The sequence below is a fragment of the Petromyzon marinus genome, chromosome 19 (assembly GCF_048934315.1).
Source record: "Petromyzon marinus isolate PM22_M1 ecotype Great Lakes invasive population chromosome 19, UKy_Petmar_22M1.pri1.0, whole genome shotgun sequence".
Classification (NCBI taxonomy): domain Eukaryota; kingdom Metazoa; phylum Chordata; class Hyperoartia; order Petromyzontiformes; family Petromyzontidae; genus Petromyzon; species Petromyzon marinus.
Window position 1 is genome coordinate 7603779 of NC_133685.1, and position 19455 is coordinate 7623233.

The 19455-nt window shown below is 42.9% G+C and overlaps 1 protein-coding gene across 13 annotated transcripts in view; it reads right to left on the bottom strand.

Annotated features, from left to right (window-relative positions):
• NEB (nebulin) overlaps positions 1 to 19455 on the bottom strand; it is a 211709-nt gene that overhangs the window by 116706 nt on the left and 75548 nt on the right. For 11 of the 13 annotated variants that reach the window (XM_032957174.2, XM_032957171.2, XM_032957172.2 and 8 more), the window contains 24 exons: positions 18457 to 18564; positions 17432 to 17743; positions 16866 to 17069; positions 14860 to 14964; positions 13832 to 13939; positions 13405 to 13716; positions 12803 to 13006; positions 12448 to 12552; positions 12236 to 12343; positions 10994 to 11305; positions 9632 to 9835; positions 9403 to 9507; positions 7706 to 7813; positions 7286 to 7597; positions 6947 to 7150; positions 6720 to 6824; positions 6226 to 6333; positions 5818 to 6129; positions 5499 to 5702; positions 4041 to 4145; positions 2644 to 2751; positions 2232 to 2543; positions 1000 to 1203; positions 478 to 582 (listed from right to left, as the gene is read on the bottom strand). In XM_032957174.2, the coding sequence (XP_032813065.2) occupies positions 478 to 582; positions 1000 to 1203; positions 2232 to 2543; positions 2644 to 2751; positions 4041 to 4145; positions 5499 to 5702; positions 5818 to 6129; positions 6226 to 6333; positions 6720 to 6824; positions 6947 to 7150; positions 7286 to 7597; positions 7706 to 7813; positions 9403 to 9507; positions 9632 to 9835; positions 10994 to 11305; positions 12236 to 12343; positions 12448 to 12552; positions 12803 to 13006; positions 13405 to 13716; positions 13832 to 13939; positions 14860 to 14964; positions 16866 to 17069; positions 17432 to 17743; positions 18457 to 18564 (4374 nt within the window). The remainder of the gene's footprint in view (positions 1 to 477; positions 583 to 999; positions 1204 to 2231; positions 2544 to 2643; positions 2752 to 4040; positions 4146 to 5498; positions 5703 to 5817; positions 6130 to 6225; positions 6334 to 6719; positions 6825 to 6946; positions 7151 to 7285; positions 7598 to 7705; positions 7814 to 9402; positions 9508 to 9631; positions 9836 to 10993; positions 11306 to 12235; positions 12344 to 12447; positions 12553 to 12802; positions 13007 to 13404; positions 13717 to 13831; positions 13940 to 14859; positions 14965 to 16865; positions 17070 to 17431; positions 17744 to 18456; positions 18565 to 19455) is intronic. The other 2 variants (XM_032957177.2, XM_076068129.1) reach the window with 2 other exon arrangements.

Genomic DNA, 19455 nt, shown 5'->3' on the forward strand with positions numbered 1-19455 from the left:
TTTGGCTACTATACATTTCCACGTGATGATATTCCACTTCGTTGGGTTATCATTTGTGGCCAGGTCACTTCTGAAAAAGAGCTACGGTAGCTCAGCGGGTCTTTCCTTGTAAAAAAAAAAACAGTTTAGTTTTTAAATTTATCAACATGGTCATAGCTTTCTTTTGCAGATTTGCAGGTAGTGGCTTCCTTATTGTTTCCAAAATATTTAATGGTCTTCTAAGGATAGGGTAGAAAGAGAAGCATTTTTTTAAAAAGAGCTATATAGGTTCAATAGGCCTTACCCAGGAAAAAGAAAAAAAATTGTTTAGTTTAATATTACGAGTTTTCATTGGTGTGTAAATAAAGGCTTTGTTTGAAACGACCCAACAATATAATTGTCCTTTTTGAAGCAACAATGAAGAGAGGTCTACTCTGAGAGATAGCCTCGTCCAGTCGCCCGTTGTAACAACACAAGGGAGACAGATGGGGTGCTCACGTCGCTGATGTTGATGGAGTTGACCTTCGACAGCTCGTACAACGGAGTGTCTGGTGGGATGTGGCACAATGTCTTCTGAGTCTGCCACGCTTCTTTATAAACTTTCTGTGAATGCCAGCACAACATACCCAGATGTTATCAATTCAAAATACATCCTCGGCCCCAAGATATGTACAAAGCTATCCACGCACCCGTCCTTCATTATACATTGGGGCTATTATAGTTATTATTACAATTACTGCCAAGCAATTCTGCATTATAGACATTATTCAAACCCACACACTTGTATATTTTTTACTCGTATTATTGAAGTGACAATACTAATTATGATATAAATGCATTTATACTAAACCGTATCTTGTTATGTCAATCGAGATGTTAAACGTTTCCATTACAGAGTTTCTAGAGGCCACGGTGCAGTCAGACTAGCAATTTAATCCATAAGTACATGGCATGGAAACGGTGTGTACATAGCACATGAACAGCATGTGAACAGCATGTAGGTGTCAACGAAAAACGCACGTCGCTGATGAGGGCAGAGTTTGTTTTGGCCAGAAGGAAGATGGGGAGGTCGGTGATGCTGGTGAACTTCTGATCGCTTATCGGTTGCCGGTATTTTCTTTCGTTGATAATCTCCTGAGCCTTCTTGACCTTTTCCACGTCTACGGAGCCATCAGGCTGCCAGCCACAACCACGGAGCCACTCCAAATCGGATTTGTACAGCCACTGATGGTGATAGATAAAAAAAAAACACAAACAAAAACAAACTTAATCTCTGGCGAGAGTGACGAATTTCCCTTAAATTAAATTACACGAGGAACGGACGTCCTGGTGAGCAAATACGAACAGTGGCAAAAATGCGCTCCAGAAAAGCTCGACATTCACACGTTAAATCCACCATCGTCATCATCATCATCCCATATATTCAGTGGCTGTCAGTGTACGTGAGCATTTGCGATAGTGTAAAGTTAGTGGTGTGCATTCTTTAGTGAGGCTATACTAATTTGGTTACAACCTTATTCGGCGTTGACCGCACAGGGCGAGGGCAATGGGAATCAGGAGCGCATGTGCTGCTCGTTTCACAGGTTGGCGGTTGAAACCCCATGGCCACTCTGGTTAATACTGCGGGATTCTTTATTTGTTTTTTTGCATGTTCACCACAAGTACGTGTGGTTAATGCAGACAGGATTCCTTAAATAAGGATTCTGTTTGGTGTTTTAACATCTTGACACCTGTTTTATTTTCAGAAAGGGTAAAAACCTACTGTTATATTTTAAAACTGCCAAGAAAGGTCCCATATTAGAATTATTCAGCGTTAAAATGCTAGATGTCTGCTTCACTGTGGACGTTAAAGATCCAATGAAATTATTCCAACATAAAAATGTTAACGACTGCAATTTGTATTGACACTGCTTATGCAATTTTACTAACTATTTACAGTTTGAACTTTTGCAAACAGCAAGTTGCACAACATGTATTTAAGGGGAAAATGCAATGGAAGAGAATAACGTAATTCATTCTTACAGTATTTTTTCTTGAATTACAAAAAATAAAAGTGAAAATGAATTCGGATCACAAAATACTGGATGTGAACGGGATAAAAAGTACACATATATAGCCTTACATTGTAATTACCAAATATTCTATTGCTGAATTATATTCTTGTGCACTTTATTATTATCTTCAAAATGTACCGTAGCGCTGCTGACTCCACTCAGTATGCTCAAACGCGTTGTAATATCATCAATACTCACGTCGCTCTGAAGCTCGTAGGCCTTCTTGGCCTGGATGACGTCGTTCTGGTCAGGCATGCAGGTCCACTGGTGCAGGTAGGTCCTGTAGTTGAAGTCGTTGACCTGCTTCTGACAATGCTTGGCGGCCACCACGCTGATCATGTCCACGGGACTGTGGAACTTGGTCTTGGACTTCTCGAAGCCCTTCTTGTACTCGCGATCGCTCTGCATCTTGGCCACGTTCATGCAGTGCACGAGCTTGGGGTCGTCCTGCAGGTTCCTGCACCCGACCATGTGCCCTCTGCCCTTCTCGTACGCCAGCTTGTACTTGTACTGTGTAACACAACGAAGAAGCCGGTGTTATTGCTTAGCTAGAGCAGTGTAATTACTTGCAAACAGAATGGCAGCGAATTGGGGGAAACTATTGACTCACGTCGCTGGCGATGTCTCTGGAGGCCTTGGCAGCCTTGATGGCGATGGCATCTGATCTTGAGGCATAGCCTTTTTGAATAGTGTCCTCCCAGCCTTGTCTGTACAATTTCTGAAAGTAAAAAAAAATCATTGCTGAAATATGTATAGCAGAAGACACAGTGAGAGGAAGCAGGAAAAAAATTACGTTTGGTACAAAATACATAATGCAATTAAAACAAAGTCATGTAGGAAAATACAGGAAGTCCTCATCTTACGAACACCCAACTGACGAATATCCACACTTACGAACCAACTTTCATAAGATATATATTTTTTTTTTACATCGACTTGCGAACTCACACTTGCAAACTGAATTGTGGAACTATTTTGTTCAGGTGGAGCGATCCTCCAAGAACCGTAATGAGTCGCAGCATCTCGCTGGGAGTGACTGCTTGTGTATGCGTGTGTGCGCGCACACGTGTTTGTGTGAAAGTGAGTGTGCACGTGCGTGTGCACGCAAGTGTTCGTGCGTGCGGGGGAGCCCATGGGTGTGTGTGTGTGAGGCGCGGTAGTGCAATGGTTAGCATGCTGCGCGAACAACCCGGCGAACCGAGTTAAATTCCCACTCACAACCAACACCAGTGACAATTATCTGAATGGGTCGTGGGCCTCCCCTAGGGCGACTCAGCCTAGAATGAGTACCTGTGGCGGTGTGTAAACATCGCCACTGAGGAGGCAAAGGTGGCCGGGCACGGTGCTGGCCACCCACCTCCTCGTGTGTCGTGTTGGCCTTCATAGGTGTTCCTCGCTTCCAGTACTTGCAGAACAGTCTGTTAAGGCTACACGGGGGATCGTTGGTGTGTTGTGTGTGCGCGTGCCCATTCCGACAAGCAAGCCAGCATCACGACTCAAGGGACGTGAAAATAAAAGATGTAATTTTTTTATATTTATGTTCCTTTATTTAATGTTTTATTTACCTGCCCGTATTGCATGCGAATATACAATATTTCTCCTTTTTTATGAGTTTAACAATGCTTCCCCTTTTTGTTGAAGTGTGACACATTTTATAACAATGACTGTATACGCATTTAAATACGGTGCATTATTGTGTCCCGACTTTCGAACCGTTCGATTTACGAATGGTTCTCAGGAACGGAACCAGTTCGGAATTCGGGGACTGTCCGTACTGCACTCAAAAAGCTACATTTTTAGTTTACAAACTATAATTATACTTTACATTATAGTTATTGAACATATATTGCCTTTAACGTTAGAACCAGGAGCAAGTGGTCGCTCACAAAAGTTCCCAGGTTTATTGACGGACTCCGTGATGCAGTGCGCAACTGCAGCAGTGTTGTGAACGTCTTTCACAGTGTAAGAGGAAACTGCGACATCAAAGGCAAACAAAAAAAAACTTACCCCACTGACGTTGACACTGTTCAGTTTAGACAGCATAATCTCAGGAGTGTCGGGCATGACATGAATTGAGGTCTTGGCATTTTCCCACGCTTCCTTGTATAGTTTCTGTGAGAGAGAAAAAATGTTCAGGCATTAGCATTTGAATAGCACACAGGTCTGAAATCACATTATTAATAAGTGTCCCGCTCACAACATCACGCGAGAAGGTGCCGCTCGTGGAGAAGTGGAAATGAATAACTTATAAAAATCCACGCTTTTATTCCCAGCAACGTGATCAGTAATCCCAGCCATAAAGGTTAGTTTTTTATAGTTTTAACGGTTAAAGGCTCTTTGTTATCTTTTTCTATTCGTTTTAATTGTATTATTATTAACAGCTCTATGTAGTTCATGTTTTATATACCCGTTACAAATGTCATGTGGCTTTGGAAAAAAAAAACAATTTCGAATAATTTACAGCGGCTGTGAAACTAAGGTGTGGCGTTAACCGAGGGTGCACGGTGACCGTGCCATTCTCTACACGTGCTGTGAGCCCGTGCCAAGTTTACCCTCTTACCCTCGCAACGTTCACATAAACCCAACGAACGACCTTCCAGTGCCATGGACGTTAGAGGTCTTATTTCATGATTTCCTGCTCCCATTGCCTGCTGAGATACTTTCAATCATCACTGTGGTGTTCTCCGAATCGGTTTCTCATTTTTTTTTCCCCAATGGTTGTACAAAGTCCTTCGTAAATATATTTTTTTGCCTTTTCTTATTCTTCGCACCTCTCCGTTTATCCATTATGTTTATTTGCGATTCTGCACAGCATGTTCTCTGCTTCCTTCCTATATTGTCATTGCATTGGCGATTCCTATGGTGGTTAAGTCTTTATTTAAAGTGGAAACACCAGTTTTATTATTTTGCACCTCGAGCCATTTCCATTTCCTGAATTATACGCTGATGGTAACTATCTTTCTTGTGCCTAGAATTACCATTGTCCCTTCTATGGTCATGTTGTCATTCAACTTACACCGCACCAGCCTGTGATCATCTCTTGCATTGATCTTGCTAAGGATAGAGACATTTCGGACATTATCGGGTTTGTCCATGGGTACTAAGCCAATTTCATTTCTAATTTCTCCACCAAATCAATTTCATAGATCCCTTGTCATAATTTAAATATACATATGAATGTATAAAGATCTAAACCATATTTGTTTGAATTCCTAACCGGAGTTAATGATTGTTGAGGTGGCTAACATAAGACAGTATAGTGTATGGGTTTCTGACTTATCTGAATGGATTATAGAGCTATCCCCTCATATTTATGCGATTTCTCTGGTTTCCTGTTATGTGAAAAACACTTATTTAAAAAAAATGACCGACCATACAACAGTAGGATCCACTTGAAACGATGATGAATTTTATTTGTTTTTATTTAAAAAAAATTACGCAACTGGACGTCTGATTGCAACTCACATTGCTGAGCAGCTTCGCGTTGATCTGGGCCTGCACCATGACAGGGTCGTCGACGATGGAAGTGAACTTGATGCTGTCGGGATTCTGGCGGTAAAACTTATTGCTCAGGATCTTGCCAGCGTGCTTCACTTTCATGTGTTCCAGAGATCCATCGGGTGACCACCCGATGCCACGGAGCCAGTTCAGATCGTCCTTGTAAATATTCTGCAAGAGTTTGTCGAGGATAAACTTTCAATGAGAAAACAAACACCGTACATGGGAAAGAAGTTAATAAAACATATATTTAAAGCTCGTGAAATGTATTTCAAATATATCTTACGTCGCTCTGCAGCTCGTAGGCCTTCCTGGCCTGGATGACGTCGTTCTGGTCGGGCATGCAGGTCCACTGGTGCAGGTAGGTCCTGTAGTTGACGTCGTTGACCTGCTTCTGACAATGCTTGGCGGCCACCACGCTGATCATGTCTACGGGGCTGTGGTACTTGGTCTTGGTCTTTTCGAAGCCCTTCTTGTACTCGCGGTCGCTCTGCATCTTCGCCACTTGCATGAACCAGACGAGCTTGGGGTCGTCCTGTATGTTTCTGCACCCGACCATGTGCCCTCTGCCCTTCTCATACGCCAGCTTGTACTTGTACTGTGGACACAATAGGTAAACGATGATAACCATTACATCTGCAGAAATGTGGACATACAGATTTCAGCGGGTTCCAGTATTCCTTCATAAACTCACGTCACTGGCGATGTCTCTAGAGGCCTTGGCAGCCTTGATGGCGATGGCGTCTGATCTTGAAGCGTAGCCCTTTTGAATAGTGTCCTCCCAGCCTTGCCTGTATAGTTTCTGTTTCGTAACAGAGGAAATATAACAACAGACCGTGCCATTATTGGGACCATTAAACGTATGATTTTTGTTTTGTCCGGGATACTTTTGTTTTACTGGTTTAAAGAGCCAATACATTATGCCCGTGTTGGAGCAATAACATTTTTAAATATGTAATTGTGCAAGCAGAATTTAAAACATTCACATTCCATACTTCACGCCACACACCATTTTACTTTCCAATGTGTGACAGAGCATACTTTATTTTTGACCAACTTGAAGCGTCGCCAGAATGACAACATTCAACCATAGAACCAGATAATTGCAAACTCGAGAATGCTGTTTTAACGAATCTAATCAACTGGCACAGTGCTGCCGGACAAAGTGGCTGGGTGTGGGGGACTCACGTTGCTCATTTGAACTGCATTTTGCTTTGCCAGATTGAACTCTGGCGTGTCAGGCATCACGTGGATATTGAGCTTGTCCTTGTCCCAAGCATCTCTGTAGAGCCACTGTGTACACAAACAGGGTGGGGGAGGGGGAGTCACAGACATGTGATGTCATACGTGTTGTGACATCGTCCAACGTGGGTCACAAAAATCTCCATTGAGTGGAAAGCAGTTTGAAAACTCACCTTGCTGTTCTGCTTGGCATTGGCTTGTGCCAACACCATGACGGGATCGTCCACGATGGAGGTGAACTTAAAGGTGTCTGGGCTTTGCCGGTAACGTCTTTCACTCAGGATCTTCCCGGCGTTCTTCACTTTCTCGTGCTCCAGGGAGCCCATTGGTACCCAGCCGGTGCCACGCAGCCAGTTCAGGTCTTCCTTGTAAATATTCTGTATACGGTGACAATGTCATCAATTCATATTCACAATTACGAAACGGACTCTAATTAATGTTTCAAAATTAACTCTTTGGCAGAATCTGTAAGACCACAGGATGAAAAAACAAAAACCGTAAATATATCTCACGTCGCTCTGCAGCTCGTAGGCCTTCCTGGCCTGGATGACGTCGTTCTGGTCGGGCATGCAGGTCCACTGGTGCAGGTAGGTCCTGTAGTTGACGTCGTTGACCTGCTTCTGACAATGCTTGGCGGCCACCACGCTGATCATGTCTACAGGGCTGTGGTATTTGGTCTTGGTCTTCTCAAAGCCCTTCTTGTACTCGCGCTCGCTCTGGATTTTGGCCACGTGCATTGACCAAACAAGCTTGGGGTCGTCCTGTATGTTCCTGCACCCGACCATGTGCCCTCTGCCCTTCTCGTACGCCAGCTTGTACTTGTACTGCGGATGTAACAAACGCGTGATTTATACAACGGCCCAGAAGAACGCTAAAACACAGCAGACAAATCGTAATTGTCGTGAGCGTATATAAAGAGATGGTGTTCTCACATCGCTGGCGATGTCCCTGGACGCCTTGGCGGCCTTGATGGCAATGGAATCCGCCCTCGAGTCGTAGCCCTTGCTGATGGTCTCCTCCCAGCCTTGTCTGTAGAGTTTCTGGAAATCAAAGCACAGAGTCAACGTCGAGTGTGCCAAGAGTCAGGAGTTGCATTTACAGCCGTACAGTACCGTATTAATGGGGGGAGTGGGAAAATCTAATTTGAAAACTCGTTTCTAAAACCCGATTACTGTGTATATTTAAACGCGTGATGTTACACAATAAAAGTTTATTGGAAATGATTAAAGCGTTGTATAAGTAAGTTTATCTATTTTCCTTTACACGCAACATATGCCTAATTCCTTAAATGTCTATTTAACTTCATACAGAGATAATAGGTTGGCTTTAGACAACGACCCATCAATATTTCTGTATTTACAGATGACCTGGGTTCGAATACAAAACTAATGCCAAAATAAACAACAAAATATACAACATAATCATGTCTGCTCAAACTAAAATGGTGTGGAACTCATCCCCATTCAGGGCCATGACACACTCATGAAAACAACACATTATCTTCGTTAGGAACCAGTCTCCATCATAGGACCAAAAAAATAGTGGCTTCCTGCAAAGTGGTACTAGTTTTATTGACCCATAGTTGGTAGTCAATTCAAAAGATAGTACAGGGACTCCTCTACTGACAAACGAGTTAGGTTTCCATGGTCTGTTCGTAAGTCAATTTGTTCGTCAGTCTAACTTTACTCCTGTCGATTCAAAATGTGTCGTACGGCATGTACACTAAACACGGGAAATGTCTTTAAAAGTTGTATAATCTCCTGTAGATGTAGATGCCACTGGTTATTCATGTTCTGCAGATGTAGATGCCACCACTGCCATCTATTGCTCAGCGGTTGAACTTATGCTTCTCGGTCCGAACAGGCAACTGCACATACGGACAGGTTTGTTCATATCTCTGAAAGTTTGTAAGTTGGATGTTCGTAAGTAGAGGAGTCCATGTGCCACTTTGGGATTCAAACTTGTAGTGTGATTGTCAACCACGGTGATCGCACTGTCACCCATCTGGACGTCTTTGGTTTTGTTTTTTTGTTACCACATTCTCAGTGCTCTAGGGGTATCAAAAGGGGACAATGCATTCTCACTTTGTCTACTAAGATATTGATATTAGTAAGAATGCAATTTTATCTAAATGAAATTAAATAAATGTAATTAACACTTGTTTTGTGAAGTCACAAAAATATCACTACACTAAAGAAGCTGGTTTAATCGTTTTCAGCTGAAACGCAATTTAAACCCAGGATCTCAGGGGTTCCGGGGATTGGCCACGCAACGACCTGGCTAAATCTGTGCCGTAAGAACCACCACCACCTGACAAGTATAAGCGTTAAACATGTGGATCGTTATCGTTTCAGCACACTGATTGAGCTGTCAAACAAATCTCACAACCAAATCTATATATAAATTAGATATTCGACTTTCCGCTTGAAACTGCAGAACAACTGAGTCACCTGACCCGGCTTCTGAAATAGGTCTCATGGCATCACAGGAACAATCAATCAAATTTAACCATTACAATTTGATTACTTAAAATTTTGACTCTAATTTATCCGAGTCAATGGTTAACATTAAATATGGGGGGGGGGGGTTCCTATACAACTAAAAAGCTGTGAAATAAATGACATGGTACCTGGCTAATGTTAGCGCTGTTGAGTTTGGCCAATGTGATCTCAGGCGTGTCGGGCATCACGTGGATACTGCTCTTGTCCTTGTCCCAGGCATCTCTGTACAGCCACTGTAAATACATTAAAAGTGTGGGGGAGGAGGTGTCACAGACATGTGATGCTATACGTGTCGCGACATCGTCCAACGTGGGTCACAAAAATCTCCATTGAGTGGAAAGCAGTTTGAAAACTCACCTTGCTGTTCTGCTTGGCATTGGCTTGTGCCAACACCATGACGGGATCGTCCACGATGGAGGTGAACTTAAAGGTGTCTGGGCTTTGCCGGTAACGTCTTTCACTCAGGATCTTCCCGGCGTTCTTCACTTTCTCGTGCTCCAGGGAGCCCATTGGTACCCAGCCGGTGCCACGCAGCCAGTTCAGGTCTTCCTTGTAAATATTCTGTAAACGGTGGCCCGTACAGAATGAGTGGCTCACAAACGTATAATTACGTGAAATTAACAAGTTAGTTTATTTACCACTCAGTTGCATTGTGAATCCATAAAAAGAAAACAATATGCATCACTTGCACCAGAACACACCAAGTTTTATATTTGCTCTTAAATAATCTACATTCAATAATTGTGGACGCTGAGTTTTTATTTGCATTACTTTAGAGTAAATGTGTTTAGTTTACATGTCTGGGAGAATGTGATCTTAATATCAGCCTCATCATATCATGTGCATTGAGGTCCCTACAGAAATACGCTTCACATTACCTCTTCCCAAGAGGTTTATATTTGAGTGCTCACTATTCGTCACGGCCCAGTGCAGTGTTAATAATCTGGCCCTCGCTCTCAGCATGAGGTTCATGCATCCGGAGAGCTTTCTCGGACACTTTTGAGCGTGGATATTGGATTCTAAAAACGCGATGTGGTACAGCCATATACACACTGTAAACACTATTACTCCTTCTCCCCTGATGACAAAGAACACCCTTGAAGGCCCGTATCTGTTGAGGCTGATGCACGCTGAGAGACTGCATATCACACCCCATAGCCGACTGGTCGCTGCTGGAACTGTTGTATACACGTTCGCATTTTACATGTTGCAGCATGTTTTCGTTGTTTTAATGCTGCTTTGTTGAATCGTTGCAGTTTTCTTTCTGTTTTGCCATTCCTGTAACCCCCTCCCCCCATCCTGGGGGTTGCCCTTGAAATCAGCCTTTCACCACAACACCGATAATAAATACAATTAGAAACATTGACCCTCTCCAAAACACGAGTGTTCTGCACCGCTCCGAGTCTAGGCTACGGTACACACGAACTCAGAGCATGAGAAGGTTGGGATCCTCGCATGAATAAGTATCCCTCCTGGAGAAACTTTGAGGAGTAGCTCTGTGATATCGTTTTCCATGGAAATTCTCAGCGACAAAGAGTCACTCGTAGAAAAAGTATTCATCTCACGACGAGGACAGCAAAATTGAAATAAAGTAGGAAGAATCAAAATCTGCCACGCTCGTGACCGTATACAATGACCGTGCAAGTAATTAAAATCAGGGTTGTAGCCATCCGTGATTTGTAGCCGGTTCACATGATCTTTAATGCGGCTATGACTCACATCGCTCTGCAGCTCGTAGGCCTTCTTGGCCTGGATGACGTCGTTCTGGTCAGGCATGCAGGTCCACTGGTGCAGGTAGGTCCTGTAGTTGACGTCGTTGACCTGCTTCTGACAATGCTTGGCGGCCACCACGCTGATCATGTCTACGGGGCTGTGGTACTTGGTCTTGGTCTTCTCGAAGCCCTTCTTGTACTCGCGCTCGCTCTGCATCTTGGCCACGTGCATGAACCAGACGAGCTTGGGGTCGTCCTGCAGGTTCCTGCACCCGACCATGTGCCCTTTGCCCTTCTCGTACGCCAGTTTATACTTGTACTGTTAATAAAAACACAGCAATTGCACAACAGTGAATAATTGAGACATTCTTGTGATTCCGTGACAACAATAAACACAACATCGTCAAAAGTCGTACCTACTTATAACTTCATCAGAGGTAATAATAATAATTATCGAACATGAAATACCCCACTAATCAGGTCACATTGTACAAAACAGTAAAAAAAAGTACCAAGTCAGATCCCAGGTAACCGATTCGTGTCACAAGGATTTATTATGAGTATTGCTTCATCAGTAATGAAAAAACCTTGCGCAGAATATATTTCCCACTTAGCCAATGCCAAATATACTGTGAGTTATATCTATTCCCTTGGCCATCCAATAAAATATTCCCAGATGCTATTACCGAAGCATTCCACTTGACGTAAGTGGACATAGCAGACTCTGCAATACAATTCCCAAGCCTGGGTATACAGTGGCTACGATCAAAATGTATCGTTAAAACGAAGTCATGATAAATGAATTACCGATTATATGTAACTATGATTATGCAGCTCAATAAGTGTGATCTAAAATGGTCCTGGGTCCAGAACACTGGAAAATGTGCCCTTGAACGTCCTATGCCATGTGTTTGAGTTTTGTAGATAAACTAAGCTATTTATTCAACTAATCTCTTTACATTTTTCAGGTGAGACCCTACATAGCTCGTTTTCAGAAGCGACCTCGCCACAAATTAAAGCGAAGTGTCTTATCATGTGGACATTTGCAACAACCAAATACTGGCATGTTTCTAAATGTGAAGGGAAACGCCGGAGGACTCGGAGAAAATTCAACGCGACCATGGGAAGAGAGGCACCGCAAACTTTAAATATACAGCAGGCGTAAAGGTTAGGATCGAACCCACGACCTCCTGTACACCAAGGCGAGGCAGTTAACATCTCGCCAAGAAAAGGGAAATGTATTTCTCACATCGCTGGCGATGTCCCTGGAGGCCTTGGCGGCCTTGATGGCGATGGAGTCCGCCCTCGAGTCGTAGCCCTTGCTGATGGTTTCCTCCCAGCCTTGTCTGTAGAGTTTCTATCAGTGCAAAATAAACGAGCAAATTTGGAACAAAACGACGACGTAACAATAATTAGGAATGACAATTAGAATGTGCGGCAATGTGAATACGGGCGATGTACCTGACTCATGTTGGCAGTGTTGAGTTTGGACAACACTATCTGTGGCGTATCTGGCATGATGTGAATGTTGGTCTTGCAGCCCTCCCAGGCCGCCCTGTACAGTTTCTGTTGGCAGAGACCACAATTAACAAGGGCTCGACATTTGCACGATGACATCACACTTTAAAAATGCAATTAAGAATATGAAAGTAAGAAAGTATTAAAGTGACCGCGTGGCATATGTAAGGAGGAAACACTCCGTGTACCGTGTTTTTCATTCCAAAAATAAAAAAGCCTTGAATTTTTTTTCGTGCGCACATTGGAAAAGATTGGGTGTCGGGAAGAAGAATGAGAAAAAAAACCTTTCACTGCTTACGTCGTTGATTTGCTTGGCGTTGATCTGCGCCTGCACCATCACCGGGTCGTCGGTGATGGACGTGAACTTGAAGGTGTCCGGACGCTGACGGTATTTGGCCTCACTCAGGATCTCCCCGGCTTTCTTCACCTTCTCGCTCTCCAGCGAGCCCACTGGGACCCAGCCGATGCCACGCAGCCACGACAGGTCACCCTTGTACAGGTACTGAAACGAACAGCGCCAACGCTCAAACCAAAAATGGCAATCTGCCACGTGTAAAACATAGCTGAGATTTAAGTAACAATCACATTAAGAATCAGCATATTTATTTAAACTTGAGGAGTCCGATGATCTATGAAAATCTTTTTCAATGTTATGTTACTACATAACATTAAACTCTGAGTTCCATCAATTGTTTTATATTGCTAATTTTGAAAGAGTAACAAAACACGAAGCTGAGAGATTCATCATCAATAAGAGAACAAATGTTAATTACAGAACTAAGTTTCATTTTAACAAAGACACACTCAGTTAAGGTGTGCAACTAATCGCACACTTTATGGAAACGTTTCAGATAAATATCATGTTTATAATTAAATAAACCTCCAAGGTGTTGTACTCACGTCGCTCTGCAGGTCGTAGGCCTTCCTGGCCTGGATGACGTCGTTCTGGTCGGGCATGCAGGTCCACTGGTGCAGGTAGGTCCTGTAGTTGACGTCGTTGACCTGCTTTTGACAATGCTTGGCGGCCACCACGCTGATCATGTCTACGGGGCTGTGGTACTTGGTCTTAGTCTTCTCGAAGCCCTTCTTGTACTCGCGCTCGCTCTGCATCTTGGCCACGTTCATGCAGTGCACGAGCTTGGGGTCGTCCTGCAGGTTCCTGCACCCGACCATGTGACCTCTGCCCTTCTCGTACGCCAGCTTGTACTTGTACTGAAATCAAATACAGGATCACAACTTTGCTTTTGAAAGTGGCAGAGTTGGTACACGCATTCATAAACACGACTAAAGTTCTCAACACCTTGACAATAATGCACGATGAGCTTACATCACTGGCAATGTCTCTGGAAGCTTTTGCAGCCCTGATGGGGATGGCATCGGCTCTCGAGTCATAGCCCTTTCTGATGGTCTCCTCCCAGCCTTGTCGGTAGAGTTTCTGCATTAAAAAACAAACACGTGGATAAATAGAAACATGGAAATATGTTAAACAATGAGAAGTTTTGGTCATGGATAAGAGTTTTTTTTGTTTGATTGATTATATTTGTTTAAGTGAGTAAGAAACATTCAGCTTAAGCTGTTTTAGAAAAATAACCCACGAAGGACTTTGGTGAAAAAAAAGTGATTATACAGCAGCAAATAAACAAATAACAATATTGTAGACACTGATTAGCACACAAGATCAAATTAAATTCAGGTCATGCACCACTCAAGTAACACTGATGGCGGATAACACAGAACTAAGTAACAGCAACTTACGAGGGGTTCGCCAACCACATGAGCAAGAAAAAGGGAAATCTTATAAATCGAAATAAATCATTTTAAAAGGTCAGGGATGGGAAGGATTTGACACAAAACCACGAAGCGAGCTCCTTCCTAAAGCGAGGGGGGTTGGGGCATCGACACGCGATGATTTTCTCACCGTAGCCGGATCTCACGTCGGGTTACATGAAGGAGAAACAGAGAGGGGCTTCGGGAAGGCGACATGACAAGGACCGCAGAAGAAGAGGCGATGACGGGAGGTGGGGGCGGAGGGGTAATTAGCTAATTTGTTTTGGAGTATTTCGAGGGTGAACAATGCCCAATGACGGCCGGCTGTCACCGAGTATCGGTGATAAACCAAATAAGGGTTGGAGTCCCAAGGATAGTGCGGTTGCCTGGATCAAAGGTTAAGTGAGGCGGTTCATGGGATTAACGTAACATAGCATTGACTTCTACGCTTACTGGTATAAAGTACCAGGCAATGCTCTGTGCTTTACGAAGATGTAAAATAACGATCAATTACGTATTTATACCGCAAACCTGTGAATACATGTTATTTTATGACCTTATCGATTGAAAACTGTGTGCAGGCCTTACCTGGCTGACATTGGCGCTGTTAGTTTTGGACAAGAGGAACTCTGGAGCGTCCGGCATGATGTGAATCTTGGTCTTGGCATTCTCCCAGGCATCCTTGTACAGTTTCTGCATGTTTACAAAAGAGTGGTGTAGGTTTTAGGGTGCAACGCAAGAGCTCAGATCACTTCACATGCCAAGAGCATCATAATGGATCAACATTTAAAAAAGAACATTGAAGCTCTGCAGATGTTAAGTACGACAATAACGCTTGTAAGATGATGACTATGAAAATGCAATATCTATACCATCTGAAATAGTACCAGATGTATGATCAGTATGAGAAATAGCAATGCAGCATAAGCACACGAGGATATGCATGACCAGGACTAGATTGTAGCATGTGTTGTTCGCTGCTGTGTTTTTTTCCAAAGATCAGAAGAAGATTTGTGGCAGTGTAATCGTAACAACTGTTGACATAAAGATGTGCTGATGAATGCGTAGATGTGTTTTACCATTCGGGGGTGCTCATTTTTCCACATTACGACCCAATTGTAGTTTTAGGAACGCCTGCCAGTTTGCGTTTATCCTTCAGTTGGAAATTATTCAGGTATAGTTAATCAAAAGTTTGGATAGAAATTCTTCCTCACTTAAAACTACAAATTGTCATCTTCTTTGGTTCTTTCGGTAAAGTCACGTAGAATGAGAATAAAATAATAAATTGATAAAATAAAATAACACAATAATATTCTCACGACGTTTCGGCCACAACACAAGCGGCCTTCATCAGGTGAAGGGACGAGACTGTCTGGTAGGACAGCGCTGTCCTACGTGACTTTACGTGACTTTACCGAAAGAACCAAAAAAGATGAATCATTGCAGTCACGAAAGCTTTAAATCGAAATACAAATTGTCAATTAAACTCACCTTTCTTGTCACACAGTTGGCTAATCTGTGAATCCACCACTACCACCACCATGCTGGTCCTCCCACTGCTTACACCATCAATACAATATATAATTGCCCGATTACTGCAACTCTCTCTCTCTTTATTATTGACTCTTTTAAATCCATGATCGTGATATTTTTCCACTTTATTAAAATAATACTGATAGGCAGGTGAATAGCTTTCCATTCTCAATTTTAATTCCCAGCATGCATCTTTTAACAGGCTTTCGCTGCAACTTAAGATTTGAAAAACAATGTTCTTGTCTCATTGGATTACTCTGCAATAATTATTGTTCGTCTTTATCACAGTTGTTCATTTTATTTGAATTTCCAGAGCAGTCATTGATACTGTTACCATAAGCCTTTTATTTCACTTAGATTGTATCTATACTTGTGAGTGTAGTTTTATTTGTATGCAGTGCTTTGAAATACTGCAATATGAAAGGCGCTTTATAAAGTAGAGGTTATCATTATTATTATGCATTGTTGTTGTACGTTTTCGTTTTTTCTTCCATTTTTTCTGCCAGTTTCCATGTTTCTAATGCACGTCATTGTAGCCAGTATGTAATGATGAAACACTGTCCTCTTTCCATAATTAAATGCCTTTTTCCAAAAAGCACTCTATTCTGCTCTTGCTCACCTGTTTATTTCATCGCTTTGGTCTACGCTGCCTTCAGTAAATGTTATAGATATATTCTCCTCCGTCCATATTTGCCAGTGGAATCGCACCAACGATGGCTCTGTTCACCGACCGTGTAACAGGCACGGTATTCGCTCGTAATCGAAGTAAGAGAACGACTCAGAGGTGTGATTAACCACTGGCTAGCGGGAAAGCCAGCCAGGCAATGAGCCAGTGCCAAATTCCCCACCCCATCCCCTAGCTTTGCGATCCTGAAGGTGTTTCAGCCATTTTAATGAGTATAATATGTGTGGGACAAATTCGGTGAATCCGCAGAAAATCCACGTATGTGTAGCTGCGACACTCTCCCCTATGCAGATGGAACAGGTTGAAATCAGTAATCGTGATCATGTTGTACTACTGTGTAAGAACAATGTTACATGTTACTTTTATTTTAACTCACATTGCTGTTCTGCTTGGCGTTGATCTGCGCCTGCACCATCACCGGGTCATCGGTGATGGACGTGAACTTGAAGGTGTCCGGACGCTGACGGTATTTGGCCTCACTCAGGATCTCCCCGGCTTTCTTCACCTTCTCGCTCTCCAGCGAGCCCACTGGGACCCAGCCGATGCCACGCAGCCACGACAGGTCACCCTTGTACAGGTACTGAAACGAACAGCGCCAACGCTCAAACGAAAAATGGCAATCTGCGTATGTTTGTGAATCAAGTGTAAAACATAGCTGAGATTTAAGTAACAATCACATTAAGAATCAGCATATTTTTATACTACTTATCATTAAACTCTGAGTTCCATCAATTGTTTTATATTGCTAATTTAAAAGAATAACAAAACACTAAGCTGAGAGTTTCATCATTAGCAAGAGAACAAATGTTAATTACAGAACTAAGTTTCATTTTAACAAAGACACACTCAATAAAGGTGCGCAATTAATCACGCTCTCTATGGAAACGTTTCACAGAAATAGCAGATTTATTATCAAATAAACCTCCAAGGTGTTGTACTCACGTCGCTCTGCAGCTCGTAGGCCTTCTTGGCCTGGATGACGTCGTTCTGGTCGGGCATGCAGGTCCACTGGTGCAGGTAGGTCCTGTAGTTGACGTCATTGACCTGCTTCTGACAATGCTTGGCGGCCACCACGCTGATCATGTCTACGGGGCTGTGGTACTTGGTCTTGGTCTTCTCAAAGCCCTTCTTGTACTCGCGCTCACTCTGGATCTTGGCCACGTTCATGCAGTGCACGAGCTTGGGGTCGTCCTGCAGGTTCCTGCACCCGACCATGTGTCCTCTGCCCTTCTCGTACGCCAGCTTGTACTTGTACTGAAATCAAATATATATCATGAATCAAATAAAAGCTGAATATTCGCGTTACAAAAGCAGTCATGGTCAAAGGTCATAGTATTTGCCTGTGCAATAAGCATTGAGGTGCTCATCTCCGGTTTGCGGAATGGTGGATATTCCATATTCCTATGGCAGTGCTCAGTTTATCCTATCGGACAACAACTATTGACTTTCCCACAAATTACTATACATTGAATTGCTCCCATAGAGGTGATGGGCTGAGTCAACCTCCAACCAGGATTTGAACTTGCATCCTTCATATTGCGAGCCGCTTGCTCCACCACTGAGCCAATGGCCAGTGAAGCCATTCATGCGGTTGAGGATAACTTAAAACTATAAACGAAACTATTTTTTTTTACCAAGTAATGCCCACTGAGCCCAATAGTTCTTTTTCAGAAGTGACCTGGCCATAAATGATAGCTTACCGAAGTGGCTTATCACGTGGAAATTTGTAGCAGCCAAATACTCTTAAACGCGTGATGTTGATTCTAAATCTGGAGGGAGAAACCAGAGGACTCGAAGGAAAAAAATCCACGCGATCACGGGCAGAGAGAACACGCAATTTCCAACTATACAGGCGTCAGGGTCAGGATCGAACCCACGACCTCCTGTATACTTGGCGAGGCAGTGAACATCCCGCCACCGTGGCGCCCCACTTACAATTGTAAACGGCATAAGAATAAAACACTCACGTCACTGGCGATGTCTCTGGAAGCCTTGGCAGCCTTGATGGAGATGGCGTCCAGTCTCAAGTCATAGCCCTTCTTGATGGTATCAAGCCACCCTTGCTTGTAGTGTTTCTGTTTGACAATGTATTGCGACAATATTGTTAATGACATTAATATAATGTATGGCAGATTTCATGATTACCCGAAGCTAAATATAAATGTATCAATGCATTGAAAAAATGTACTGCCATTGTTTAGAACAAGTTAATTCCTAATAATGTAAATATATATTTAAGTTAACATTTTGGTTGCCCCGTGACGGTATGAAAGGTGTATTACTAATGGCAGGGAATCGTTTCCAAAAGCACATCCCCTCAAAATGATATGGGACTCTTTTCTATGGCAGCGTTCATTAACAATTACAGTGGCAATATGTGATAAGCTGGAAGATTATATTCGAAGATTAACATCGTAGATGTCTTTCAGCATTAATAATTGTGAGACAAGTGCCTTGTAATAAACAGGACGACTCGCAAGATTGGTGACGGCTCACCGGACTTCCCCAACTGTGTCGAATGTCCTTCGATTCTGGGGTCTGTGCAAGACGCACCTATTCAGACTCGCCTTCTCATGAAATCTAAAATTTGAAGATATAAACCGTCTCTTTACTTTTCATTAATTTGTATTTACTACTCACCTTTCTTATGCTATTCGTTGTGCAAGGTTGCAATTTACTTTGCTTAGTCGGTCATTACAGGTTTCTTCTTTCATTCCTGTTGCTCTGTACCCCATGTAACGTCCCTGTATGCCTGTAATGTGCAATGATGCCTACTTTGTGTAGGCCAATATTGGCACGTAAACTAAAGATTCATTGATTAATTGAAGAGTGGCCCTTCCAAAATTCGATGAGGAATTAACGTTTGTCATCCACGAGTAATTGAAGCAAAGTTACAATCAACGTGTAAAAAGCTTCGTCACCTAATAACTAGTCAACTTGATCTTAGGATCTTATAAAATGGGCCG